We start from the raw sequence: 14,627 nt of genomic DNA on the forward strand, positions 1-14,627 counted from the left end.
ATCTACCTGGTTACATCCAGATTGGAAATGACAGAATTGTGACAAATGTATTTTATCATGTTTAATTTATTTAATTATATTCAATTGTCTTTCCTACAGGACGACAGCAAACAGGCACAATTTTTAGCATTGGCTGTAGTTTACTTCATATCTGTATTAATGGTTTCCAAGTATCGAGATATACTTGAACCACAACGAGAAACTGCAAGGTCTGGAAGCCAGGCAGGTAGAAATATCAGGCAAGAAATAAATTCACCAACAAGTACAGGTACCTCTGTTTTTCAGTTTATGTTTCAGTTAATTTTTGAGGCTACAGATGTTTGAGTAAAGAAATAAGATACAAATTTAACTAACACTTTCTAATGTTTTATTTTAAATTAAATTCACTGAAAATATTTGTTATGTTTCTGCTCATTTTCATTACTCTCATTTTGGACTTGGATTACTGGACATAAGCTGTCAAAGGTTCTATTGGCTGCAGATATGGGGCCTTCCTATACTGTTGCTTCTCTCCACCAAGGCAAACTAATCATTTTCCAGTCCTTTTTGGATTTGAATTCAGCTCATAAGTGTTATGATTCTCATCAGTTTCTCCATCACTTTGTCAGGCTAGTGTTTTTTCACCAGAGAGACCAAACCACAATATAGAGCATACACATAGCATTTACAAAGTCCCAGGTTCAGTATTTGGTATCTTCATTTGAAACAAAGAGTAGTGGGAAAGGGGATCATACAACAGGACATGGGAATAACCTTTGTCTACAGCCCTGGAGAGCCTCTGCCTTTGAAGTGGAAAATATAGAACTAGATTGGCAGAACCAGATGGGAATAAGAAAGCTTCTGTTCACTGAAATCTAAAGCAGAGTTTAGCACAGATACAGTAGAGTACCTGTTTCTTTTCACAAGTGATAGGTAATGATGGACATGCACTGTGTCAATTGAATCTTAATTATTTTCAAGACATAACCAGAGCTGTGAAAATTTCCTTGTCCTCATCTGACCACCTCTCTATTCAACTCAGCTATTGAACTCAGCAAATCATTATGCACAAATAGGGGCATCACTCCTGTCTAGCTGCTAGTATTGGGTTGCACATACGGTATGGACTATATTCAGTATTCCCAGCATAGGATAGCCATTAGATAGCAGTAAAATAGGATATCTAAGATGAAGGATATGAAAATCATCTTGACCCTATGCTGAGTACATATTTGTCCCAGTACTATTAATCCAAATGAAGTACAGTGAGCTTGCGCCATATGTGGGCTCACTATAGCCGGCTTCAAGCTTACGCGGAAGCTGCCATGAAAATGGACAAATGGTGCATGCACACGGCCATGCAACATGCATGAGCCCCATTATATCTAATGGGGCTCAAGCATATGCGCTTTTTGCCTTATGCGGGGAGGGGGGTCCGGAATGGATATCCCGCGTAAGGCAAGGGCAGACTGTAGTATGTTATCAGGAAGCTTCTGTTAATTATAAAATATCCTGTCCAGTTTGCTAAATACCAGTTGACTTCCACAGACATGAGTTTTTCTGTTGGCTGTGACTCCATCATGGGAGTGGTGGTAGTAGTAGCAGTAGTAGTAGTAATATTGCCCAAAATTATAGTCGGTAACATCTGATAGACTGTGAAACTGAAGATGATGATGATGTAGTAGTAGTAGAAGAAGAAGAAAATAAGATTTTGCACTTTAGGGCCCTGTGAAGCTAGCTGGATTTTCATTGTTGGAAAATCTAATGCCTTTGTTAGTGAGGTAATGGCATTTGAGAGTTTTATTCTGTGAATAAGTGTGAAAAGGTTTTTAGAATCTACTTTAAATCATATGATTGGAATATATTTGTAAAGATTTTGGAAAGAATACAAAAACTATGAAGGTAATGGCTTCCAAATCTGTATCATGAAGTCCTTAAACTATTTCAGTGTTAGCTTTAAAATGGCAGAGATGTGCGGTATCTCCATCTTCTTTGTTTTCTATGACAGTCTGTAATAGTCAGAGGTGAAACCAAGCTATCTTAACACTGACTTCCATCATATTTCCTTTTGCTTTCATTTGGCATTTATTAAAACCTTTTTAAGATAAGGGTTGTACTTACTTTCTTTGTAATGTTATGCAATCATTATTTCAGTTTTCAATACCGTCAAAGGGGTTGCATGTATAGAAAAATATTCACTTGATTGCTAGAAGAACCAATATAATGAAAACCGTTTTTATGTGTCTTAACATGTTTTTTGATGTTCTTATGGTAAGGCAAATACATACTTTCTCTGTGGTCTGAAAATTAAAATATCTATAGAAAGGCATTGATTGCAAGTTCTAGAATCCTTGATTGTCAGTCGTGAATTTCTATGACTGCATAGATAGATCTATGAAAATCTAAAATATAGTAACTCAGTTTTATAGTTACTCTATTTCATAGTTTCTTGGATATGCTATTTTTTTAATTTGATGGTTTAATTAACACATGCAAATTGCATGGAAAACATCATTTTATTTTAGTTTTTATTAAAAAGTTATTATTCTCTCCTATATAATGAGACCACAGGGTAGCACACAAGTAAAATCAATAGTAACAGATTAAAATAACCTAGGGCAATAAAACAATTTAAACAGACTATAAACATAGTAAACAAGTTGGCAAGTTAAAAGCACAGTAATAAGATTTAAACAGTTTAAAACCACATGCATACATACCATATATATTTATCTATAAGTTGAACAATTTCTGCCCCAAAATTGACCCCCCCCCCCAAAAAAAAACCCCAGGTTGACTTATTTATGGGGCAGTATGGTAATGTGATAACAGCTCTTTCAGATTTCCCCATGCAGTCAGGAGAGTAGTTTCTTTCTCTCTTGAGCCAAGCAGAAAGAGTCCTGGGTGATTGATGGATATTGCTATTTGTTTAAGAGTCCCTCTCCTGCCACCTCTGGCCACTGCTGTCTGTGGAGTGGAGGCTAAAAAGCTGAAGCAAAAAGTTTCGATTAGAATCTCTCTTGCCACATACACACATAACATACTCTGAAGTGTTACCTGAAGCCTCCAATTTAAGCTTCAAATAATCCATGGGCCAAGGCAAAATCCATAATTCTGGCCCCAAAACCTGCCCTTGACTTATACATGAGGTCAACTTATAGTCGAGTATATACAGTATTTTGATGTGAATCAGTGCATCAGAGGCTAACTAATGAAGAAATATGCATTGTGATCACCAATTTGCTAAATAGAAAATGCTTCAATTTATTCAAGTATTGGATTAAAACTCCTTTGCATTGTTTGCCATATTAATCTAACAGTCATATTTTTGAAGTTCTACTCAATTGACTTCTGGCTGTACCATGTGTTTCCATATCCTTCAAATTTAGAAACTTGTGGTCAAATCAATGTATGTTGATATGTGTGCATATATCTGTATCTGCATATGTGTATCTTGTCTATTTATAGATATATCAGTTTAGAGCTATTTATTTTTTATCCTTATTTTCTTGAATTACTAATATTTCATATTATTTGTATTGTTGTACAGATTTTTAAAAAATTACTAATGTTCTTTTTAAAATTAGACCATATTGTTTCCTATATTTAAATCATAACCATATAACTCACGTTTATAACATAGTTTACTCTGTACTTATAAATATATGAATATTTATTCCTGCATTAAAGTGGTTTTATTTAAAGTGGTTTTATAAAAACATACTTATAAATCATAATTTTGATTATTGCCATTTGAAGAAAGAAATCAGATAAATACTATGGCTTTTCTGACTTTTGTTTATATTTAATATGTTTTCCCATTTGTAAATTATTTCATAATGCTGGAGTAGAAAACTATTAGTTTCATTTAACTATTCCAGCCATGACTGTCCCATGTATGTTTACCTGTCTTTCCCTATAAATGTTGTTTCAATTATGCATTACTTGCAGGTATGTTGTTTTCCTATTTGTTGATTTCTCCTGAGAAATATGTTGTTAGTGCCCTGTTTGCATGTTTCAGTGAGATAGGACATGTGTCATGGATCCACAGTGGACTAAGGCACAGGCGAAAAGTAGCTGGTTCACCACTGACTCCATGATTTTCTCCACAGTTGTGGTCATACCATCTATCCCACACCCAAGTTTGAACCATGGATTTCTTGCCAAGTTAATTCCTGAGCAGAGCTTTACTCACTCATTTTACAAAGGTAATATTAACATAAACTCCTAACTTATTTGAGTGTACTTATTTATGTCTTGTTAAAAAAAACCGAACACAACCTTTTGATAAACAAGAAAATATTGGGTCAGATTTATGATGAAAATTCTCTGCCTTTTGAGACACTCTTATTCATTAAAGAAGAGAACAGTAGTAATGAAAGTATATGCTATGCAGTTAAATGTAGAAGACCCCAAAACAACAACCACAAGAACAACAACAAAATCACATCAAAATACTTTTGTCTTGGTATAGTACTACATAATAATAATAATAATAATAATAATAATAATAATAATAGTAATAATATAGTTTATTTGTAAGCCACTTTTCCAAAATTTTGATCAAACCTAATGTTAAGGATACAGAAAGCTAGTGTCACATTCCTACAATAGAGTGTTTTCATTATTTTAGTCTAAAATTTACTTCTTTTTTGGGCTGCATCCCCATTGTAGAAATAATCTGGAGCTCTGGTGACACAACAGAGTACAGTTGCCAGAATCCCACTGAGCCATGTCAGTTAAAGTGGTGTCAAACAGCATTATTTCTGCACTGCGGATTTATATACTGAAGCATGAATTTTAGATTATAAAATACAGCTCCATTCAGCAAAATGGCAGCTAAAATTTTGATGTAACCAAGAGAGCCTCCCTCACCTTACTCTTAAAGAAAAGATGAATAGCTTTCTTTATTATAATATTTTAAAATTTCCCTACCTGTTCAGACTGCAGATGTTTTTTCACTCTTCATTCTTCCGTATATGTAATATTTTTGTTTAAACATTCGTTTCAAAACAAAGAAATAAAATATCTGTACTATTAAGGCATACAGGCTCAGCATTTAGAAAATTAAGAAATGCTGTACTTTTTTATAGTGATATTCAAAGACATAGGACATGTTTACATGGGCCAAAAGACCCATCCTTCCCCCACCTCATTCTGGCATCATGCTGTTTGGACGATGAACCTCCCAAACCCCAGTTCTAGAGCAAGCTGTTCAGATGATGTCTGGCATGTTTCACACTAAAATAGGGTATAACACCTCTAAAATGGTTTTTGAAAGCATACCTTTTAATCTGGATCTTCTGGGAAGATCCAGAACCCTTAATTTCTGCGCACATCCTTCTGAGCTGCCTGATGCATTCATCACTGCGGCCAGCTGGTTGCCTCATTGTGACCTTAGAAGTGAGTGATCTGTGACATGATGAAATGTGCTGGCAGTTCAGTGGGATGCTAATGCAGATAACAGCTATAGTGTAGGAATGGAAGGCCAGATAATGGGGGCAGGTTGGGGAAGCTACAAGACCAGTATACTCTGGATTCTCCCCAACGTATCTTGTCTGATACAGACAGGGTCATAACCATATCAGACTTTTCCAGCAATAAAAATGGTAAAGGTATTCTATAATGGCTTGAATAATGAGAGAAAGAATGAGATAAAGAAATATCTAGCATATGTTTCTGTAGACTCCAGTGATGGTATCCACAGAAACGTATGCTAGGATTTCTTTCAGATAGTCTCAAAAGTGCTACAGGATTCCCTGATATTGATTACCAGGTAGTGCAAGAGAGAGTTTCTGAAAATACTGTTCCCATCTTCCTGCAGCTGAAGGCCCAGGTGGGTGCGGAGGGAAGAGGAGGAGGAACAGGCACCTGGTGTCACAACAAGTTTTAGTTTGGGGCACTTGGTCCCTAAAAGCTTCACCAGTCCTGGTATAGGGAAACAAAGCAGAAAGTATCATCAAACAGAAATATAGGGAAGAAGAGGAGAAATGCCTGGATAAGAAGCTAAGTAGGATAAGGAAAATTTCTTCTAGTTTTTCCCAGTAAAACAAAGATATTCAACTTCCTGACTGTCTATTTTCTAATTGTCAAGATTTCTAATTGGCTGTTTAAGAATGATGTCAAGATGAAATATTCTATATAGATGTGAAGGGTGACATTAGCTCCATTCACTGTAAATAGATTCACTTACTGTACTTAAAATTTGATTTTTTTAATAAAGTTCATCTTTTAAAAAATGGAATTGCAAATGGATTACATTTCTAGATCATTAATTCCTAAATTTCCTTTCAAAAGTGAATAATCAAGAAGGATCATAGAGGTATTTTAGAACTGAATAGAAAAATGTTGCTGCAGATATGTGAGTTACCCTGGATTGAAAAGCAAACTACCCAGATAGTTTGGTGAAACTGTAATTACTTGGGCTATGAGGGATGGCTATGCGTCAGGGCTAGCAAACTAAATGTTTTATGTGCCTAATTCTTGTGCACAAAATACTTTCTATCAGTATTGATGAGAATCCTTGCATTTGCAACAACAATTTTTGTACAAATTGCACAAAACTATGACAGCTGCTGTTGAGTTGCATTGACTTCGAAAAATTAAAAGCATTCGATGGTATGTGTCATTTTGCTCATTCGGCCAATCCGTCTGTGTTTGATGTGTTTATGTCTGTGCATTTCATCTTAGAGTCCCCATAAGTCAGAAATGACTTGAAGGCACACAACAATAACAGTGTGCACACTTGTTGTATTTCACAAAGGGGAGCATTTTACACAGACATGCAGGTTTCTGAAATCTAAACAAAAGAACTCTCGTTGTACCATTTTTGCTCTGGAGGCAAGAAATCTTATGGAGGTCAGTGACTTCTCAGCTGGCATGCCAAGAGAGTTGGTGTCATCACAAGAATAATTTTGCGATAATTTTTCATGTCCTTAATTGGAGTACATCCGTTGCATGCAGAAGGACCTGGCTGCAATCCCTTTAATTCCCAGTACCTACAGATAGAATATATTCAGGTAATAGAACTGGGAAATATTACAGTCAGAGATCTTAGAAAGCCACAGATGGTCAGAATAAATTCTGAGTCAGACCAGTGGTTTGATGTAGCATATTTCAGTTTTTCCTTTCCCATAGTACAGTGGTCCCTTCCCGTATGCTGGGGATCCATTCTGCCCCCCCCCCCACATAAGGAAAATTCTGCATATGCTCAAGCCCCATTAAAGACAATGGGCCTTGTGCCTGTGGCGGCACGCACCATGGGTGCACACACCATTACTCTTTCCGGCGCGGCTTTCAGCATATGCTGGAAGTCGCATAAGGCGCACCCGCATATGACGTGGGTGCACTGTATAGTGCTGTGGTGGTGAACCTATGGCACGCAAAGCCATTCATGAAGGCACAAGGAGAGACGGGCAGGTGTGTCTCCAGAGACAGCTAAAGACCTGGGAGGGTAGGGTAGAGGAGGAATAGGCACACTCCCTGCCTTCGCATCTCTCTGTGTGCCCCTCCATCCCGGGCCTTTAGCTGTTTCCAGGGAGGCAGCTGATGGCCTGGGAGGGTGGGGGGGGAGAGGAGGAACAGGCCTCCCTGGAGACAGCTAAAAGCTTGGGATGGAATGTATGTGTCAGGACCATGTGGCATACTGGTCTGAAAACTCATACTGAACTTCTGGACAATCTCTCTGTGTAACTGGAACAGAGGTTACTAGAGTTCAAGTGGCAGGTGCATGAGTCAGCATTTGGTGAGCTGTGCATCATTAGAAGTCTAATGCAACATGCACAGTAGGTAAAGTCAGCCAGCAGTGCATCATGGCTAGTATTCTGATGCAACAGGTACTCGATTGAAACCAGCCAGGTTTCATTGGGGACATGACTGTCACATGATTTCCAGGAAGACCACCTATATAAGGGAGAAGGTGACTACATTGTTGGGTTGTTATGGTCGGTGGTTGCTGAAGCGCTTTGTTGGACTGTTTAGTAGTGAGTATTCAAGACGGCTGTCTGAGACTCAGTGCAATCTTTGTAAATAGCTTGCAACAAAAATTAAAAGCCCTCATGTTGAGTGAAGTCTCGCTGTCCGGAAATTCATTACCTCACTCTGGGAGCTCAAGGCTACAGCCTGTGTGTGGGAGGAATTTTGCTGTGCAGCTTAGAGGCTTAACAGAACCTTCGCTCTTCGCAGACCTTCTTGGCATCCTGCCTACATGTATCAACTTTGTGTGTAGTCGTAAGAGACACAGCTCGTCTCTCTATGCCCCAACAGGGGACACACGGAGAGATGGGAAGGCAGGGGAAAGAGGAGGAGCAGGTGTGCACCCTCCTCTTCCCCAGCCCTCCCGGGCCTTCAACTGTCTCTGGGGAAGTCCCGTTCTTGGAAGTCCCACCCCTGGAAGGTGGAAGCCCTGCCCCCTGGAACCCTCTTTCCCTTGGGACCGGCCCCAGCCTGGTCCTGCCGCCGATTGCCACCGGGGCCTTTGGGGGGCAATTGTCTATAGAAGCCTCAGAAACATGCATTTATATTAACATTTTTTTAAAAAATCAGCAAATTTTTTCGTGTGTCCTCCATTTTTTTAAAAAAAGTGTCATCCATTTGAAAATTTTGTCCTACATTTGTCCTGGTTTATTTATATATTTAATTTTTTAAAAAAAAATTATTTAATTATTTATTTATTTTTTGACGTCCTCGCTCCGCGCCAGGGCGCCTAGAGCGCCCTTTGCGCGAACCAGGAAGGAGCTCCGTTTTGGAGGTCCTTCCTGGTTTGAGGCGCCGCTTTGCTTCGCTGGGTGCAGCCTTCAGACGGCTGCGCCCAGTGAAGCAAGGGAGCCCCTTTCTCCCCCTCCCCGCCGCCATGGACACCCCTTTTCAGGCTGCGGGGAAGCAGCGTTTTGCCGCTTCTCTGCAGCCTGAAAAGTGGCGGATCGGGGCCTCAGCGGCTGCCGCTCTGCACACTGAGGCCCCGATACAGCGGGGAAAGGGGTGGGTACAGCCCGCCCCAAATAGGCGGTCTGTAACCCGCCTTAGAGAATAAATTGTTGATCTCACTGGCAGGAAATATCTCCTATGTAGTAGTTTTCTTCAGAGATTATTAATTTCCCCTTTGTTTATAGCAATGAAAAATATCTAGGAGAGATTGTCCAGAAGTTCAGTATGAGTTATCAAAATGTATTGATAACACTGATTTCTATCCTTTGTTGTCCAGTAATTGAGTAGTAGGCTCTGTTGTGAACCAGTGATGGAGAATAATAGTTGAATCTGAAGTAACAAAAATGTATCTAGACAAGATTAAAATGGGAGGGATGCCGGTGTTCTTGGAAAAAGTAGGATGATTATTACTTTTGGCCATTTCACCACTTCTGAAGTATGTGTTTTACACCTGGGAGGCCTCCAGCCAGCAGCAATGATTTGGAAATCTATTACCTTTTCCAAGCTCTTCAGCTGAAATACATCCAAGAGAGTGTAGACTTGGAGCAATCACCTATTTCCCAGCAAATTTAAGATTAATTACAACTCTGATCTCCGAGCCATTTTCTTTTACAAGAATGCATTGTGGAGAAGCCATATACCTACCAAATTTTGAAATTTGTGCCAATATCTTCAGTCTACCCTCTGGTTATGGATTATAAAACATCAAGTCTTTTACTCAGCAAACACCTCCTTTTCTCATAAACTCACCAATTATTTCAAATGGGGGGGGGGGGAGAGTTCCAAAATCCAGCTTCCTGTAAAGTAGGATCAGTTTCAAGTATTTCATTAACTTTTCACTTATATCTCCCCTCTCTTCTTTGTCCTTATGCTCCTTCCCTTAAATACAAACCCATGTATTGTTTCTGTGCTACCTTTTGATTTTGTGCCATCTGGCACGATGACAGTTCCTATTCCTGAAACTGTCATCTTCTTAGATTCATCATCGTATGTTCCTCCTCAAATTGACTCTCTTAGCCAGATTTTTAACCCTCTTCAAATATTTTGGTTTCTTTTTACCATTAAGGTCTCCTTATTTCCTCCATCACACAACTCCCAGATCTTATCTTCAATGAACATTTAGTCTCTGCATTCCCCATCCCCCATCTCATGATGTAGTTTGCATATTTCTTCTGGATTCATTGCCTGGCATATTGCTGGTGCTGCATAAACCTCATAGTGGTTTTGACCTGATTTCTGTTGCAGGATAAACTGGCCATTTTGTGCACTATATTTAGATGTAGCAATCTTGTATTTGCAAGATGTAGATAATTGTTTGAGAACATTGACGTGCAAAGAACATTGTGATGATTTTCAAAATTTAAGTGATATATGTGTTTATAATTTCAGGATTTTTTTTACAGGTGATAATAAACTGACAGTTTTGAAAACATTGTTCAAAGTCAGGGGTAGGACAACCTTTTGGAGCGGGGGACCGGGTTTGCTGTCAATAAGACAAAACGGGGGGCCCAAGCCGGGGGGGGGAGTTCCACCTTCCGGGGGAAGAGCACATGCTGGGGGCGGAGCTTCAACCCCTCCAGGGTGGGGCTTTCTCTGCTCCTTTCCCAACCTACAGCTGTATGAACAGGAGCTAGAGGTGGGGATTGGGAGAGGGGGTGACATGTGCACCTGCTCCTCCTGCCCTTCCTTGGCCCCCAGCTGCCTCTCAGAGACAGCTGGGGACCAGTAAGGGCCCATGAGGGGCAGGAGCAACAGGTGCGCGGCCCCTGCTCCTTTCCTCGGGGCTTTGCCAGGCCTGAGGTGTCCTCCGAAGGACACCTCAGGTCTGCCGAAGCCCCGTGAGGAGGAGGAGGCGTGTGCCCGCCCTCTCCTCCTCGGCCAAAGGGGGCCAAAGGGGGGGAGGCCGAAGGGAAGGGCTTGGGCACCCGTCCCAGGCCATTCCCTTCGGCTCTTCCCTTCGGCCGAAACCACAATCATTGTTAAAGCAGACCTTTTAGCATTAAAAGCACCGAAAATACACAGAAATGCACTTTGGAAAGTCACACTGTCTCTCCTTCATAAAGAGTGAGTGCATGTCTCAGAAACTGACTGATATCATCATCATCATCATCATCATCATCATCATCATCATCATCATCACCACTATCATTGTTAAAGCAGACCTTTTAGCATTAAAAGCACAGAAAATACACAGAAACGCACTTTGGAAAGTCACACAGTCTCACCTTCCGAAAGAGTCTTCTTCTTCTTCTTCCTCCTCCTGCTCCTTCCTCCCTCCCCCTTCCTTCCTTCCTTCCTTCCTTCCTTCCTTCCTTCCTTCCTTCCTCCCTCCTCCTGCTAATTCCTTCTTCCCTCCTCCTCCTCCTCCTTCCTCCTCCTCTTCCTCCTCCTTACTTCTTTCCTTCCTTCCTCCCTTCTCTTCCTGCTCCTTCCTTCCTCCCTCCTCCTTCTCTTCCTCCTCCTTTTCCCCCGCGGGAAGGGCAGCCGGCGGTAGGGTGGGAAGGAGGAGGAGGACCCCTGCCCGTTCCTGCCCTGCCCGCGGCTGCCTGGAGCCGCGGGAAGGGAGGGAAAGGGCAGGAGGACCCCCGCCCCTTCCTTTGCTCCCTGTGGGTGTCGCAGCCGTGGGAAGGGAGGGAAAGGGCAGGAGGCCCGATGCAGCCACCGGAGCCCTCCAACAGGGCTCCTGTGAACGCACCGGGCCTCCTGGAGGCCCGATGCGGCTGCCGGAGCCCTGTTGGAGGGCTCCAGGGGCCGCACTGGGCCTCCTAGAGGTCCGCCGCCATTTTGTTTTTCAAAATGGCAGCCAAAGTCTCATGTGACCTTTCCCATCGTGGGGCACGACGGGAAAGGTCACGCAAGACTTCGACCGCCATTTTGAAAAAAATGGCGCCCAGAGCGGCGAGGAAGCGGGGCAGCAATCGGTGGCAGGACTGCCCAGAGGCCGCCCGAAAAGCCTCCGCGGGCCGCATCTGGCCCACGGGCCGGAGGTTGCCGACCCCTGTTCAAAGTAATCAAAATCATATGACTTTAAAAAAAAAAGATCAATGCACCCTACCCACTATCCAGAAGTTCAACTTTCAGTGTTATCCCTAATATCCTGTGGGTTACAGCGTTTTTATTAATGTCAGAAATAATATAAGAATTTATACCTTAAGTAGAGGATGCTAACCATGATGAGAGTTTATTGTAAATACTTTCTTTTATTTGCCTGTTGTATTCGTTTCTTTCTCTGTTTTCAGAATAGCCTTGAAATAAAGCTAAAAATAATATACTGTCAAAAATCTCTTTAAATTTGCAATTATAGTTGTATTCTTCTGTTATTGTATTTGTTGTTGAAAATATTTTTACTAGGTCTAACTTTGATTTCTGGGCCTAAATACCTTAAAGGCATCAGATCCTGTTTAATCTTGGAAGCTAAGTAGTGTCATCCCTGATTAGTATTTGGATGGGAGCTGCCAATGAATACCAGGTGCTGTAGGCTGTATTTCAGAAGAAGGAATTGAAAAATTACCTCTGAGTATCCCTTGATTAAGAAAAATCTAATGAAATTCATGGGGTTGCTATGTTAAACCCCTTCAGTTTCATTTTTAGCTACTTTTTATTGTATGGCAGTTGGTGCACTGCCTATAACTAGAGCTCATTTTCTTTCTAAAACCTTTTTATTTTAAAAAAAATACAGTTTTGGATCTAGAATTGGCTAAGCTTTCAAAATAAGAATTTATTTTAATTCATTTTAAGAGTCCAGACTGGAGAGGTTTGAAATTGCTAAGTAATATGGGAACATGGTTTCTTTCATTGTTCTTTACAAGTTACAGAACACAGGCATATCCATTCTGTTCCTCATCTCAAAGTGAAAGAAACCTTTGCCAGTATTGCATCTGAATGTTTACAAAGGGTCATACGTTTATGAAAATTTGATTTGAATATTCATTTAAAAAAAAACAAAAAAAAAAACAAAACCTGGAGAATGTTTGCATTTCCCTGTTCTTGTAGGGAAATGGGAGAGTTGCTAGACACTTCCCATACCCTAAAAGAATATCTTTTCCTACTGAATTTTTTTTACCTGACTCTAAACCTCCAGTGGAAAACATACTGTGAGTACAGTTGCCATAAGGGAGAGCCTTTTGAGACTCTACCTTATGGCAACTGTACTCACAGTATGTTTTCCACTGGAGGTCTAGAGTCAGGTAAAAAAAATTAGGAGTCAGAAGAGAGCTATCTTGAGAACTTTATCCTTCGCTTGTGTAACATATGAAATATCAGTTTCTCACGCATGCTTCTGGAATTTGAAATCCTGGTCATAAAAGAAATGTTGGAACCTAGAAAAAAAGAAATGTTGTGTGACTTCAAGTCAATTTGACTTATGATGAGTCTAAGGTGAACTTATCACAAGGTTTTCTTGTCAAGATTTATTCAGAAGAGGGGTTGCCTTTGCCTTCCTTTGAGGCTCAGAGAGTGTGACATGTCCAAAATAAGCTGATGGGTTTCCATGGGTAAATGACGATTTAAACCCTGGTTTCCAAAGTCATAATCCAGCATTCAAGCCACACTGGATCTCTGTTAGAGGCACACTTAGTTTTGTAGTAAGTCTCTGCCTACCTTGTCAGAATTCCTTCAAAAATGCACACAACTGGAGGATCAATTGCAATTGCCCTAATTATGCAGAGCTTTTCCCTATACAGTGCGCCTGCATCATACACGGGCGCATTATACGCTGCTTTCAGGATACGATAAAAGTAGTGTTGCTTCTTCCGGTGCCATGCGCCGGGAGAAACAATGCCACATGCCGCCACTGTAATGGGGCTTGAGCATACTTGTAATACTTATAATGAGGCTCGAGCGCTTTTTGTTTTACGCGCTTTTTGTTTTATGGGGGGGGCAGAACGGATCTCCCACATAAAACAAGGGTGCACTGTATATTGATTGAGGATTTATCATATTTTGAATAATTTTTCTGTAAGTCCTTTCACATTAATGGAATCATGTTGCAATTAAGAGTGATCTGTTGCCTTGAGGGTGATCCATGGAGCACCTAGTGTAGCATGAGTAAAAGAGAATTAGACAAATTCCTGTAGGATAAGAATTAAACAATAATGATTAGTTTAAAAACTAACACAGCAAATAATATTATTCCTAAAATCTAGGATAAATTTTGTGGGACAGCAGATGTTTTGAATAAGGAATATAAGGGCTGAAGCAGACAGACTCTGGTGGTGATCGTGCCAGGACCATGGCAACAGGATGACCTACTCCTGAAGCAGGCTGCTGCCATGGTCCCAAATAGGCCACCAGCAGGAGCGGATTTAATCTGTTCTATTTTGGGCTTGCTCTTTCTGCATCGGTGCAGCCTCCTGAAGCAGCCTCCTGAAGCAGCTGGAAACTGCTTTATTTGGCCCATCTATTTCGGGCCTAAGTGACCCATTAGGGAATTGTTGGCTTCTTTTGGATTAGAAAGGTATTATTCAGGATTGTAGCTCTGGATTCTGAATTGGATTGAAACAGAATTACAATCTATAGTTTTTTGTGGGTTTCTCAGGCTATGTGGCCATGTTCTAGCAGTTTCTTCCTGATGTTTCGCCAGCATCTGTGGCTAGCATCTACAGAGAATGTTTGCCTGGAAAGGAGTTGGCTATATATATTGTGTGACCTGGAAAGGCAGGAGTGATTTGCATGTATATTGTTTGTTGCTAATGGCAGTCCTCAGGGTGTGAGGGTCTGCACAA

At 40.8% G+C, this 14,627-nt stretch overlaps 2 protein-coding genes across 5 annotated transcripts in view; one reads left to right on the forward strand and one right to left on the reverse strand.

Annotated features, from left to right (window-relative positions):
* Positions 1 to 14,627, reverse strand: part of LOC121925367 (stAR-related lipid transfer protein 13-like) — a 1,219,986-nt gene that overhangs the window by 981,187 nt on the left and 224,172 nt on the right. The gene's annotated exons all lie outside the window — the stretch shown is intronic.
* LOC121925364 (neurobeachin) overlaps positions 1 to 14,627 on the forward strand; it is a 205,311-nt gene that overhangs the window by 142,243 nt on the left and 48,441 nt on the right. For both annotated transcript variants that reach the window (XM_042457428.1, XM_042457429.1), the window contains exons 29-30: positions 100 to 268; positions 4,092 to 4,187. In XM_042457428.1, coding sequence (XP_042313362.1) covers positions 100 to 268; positions 4,092 to 4,187 — 265 coding nt within the window. The remainder of the gene's footprint in view (positions 1 to 99; positions 269 to 4,091; positions 4,188 to 14,627) is intronic.

The sequence above is a fragment of the Sceloporus undulatus genome, chromosome 3 (assembly GCF_019175285.1).
Source record: "Sceloporus undulatus isolate JIND9_A2432 ecotype Alabama chromosome 3, SceUnd_v1.1, whole genome shotgun sequence".
Taxonomy (NCBI): Eukaryota; Metazoa; Chordata; class Lepidosauria; order Squamata; family Phrynosomatidae; genus Sceloporus; species Sceloporus undulatus.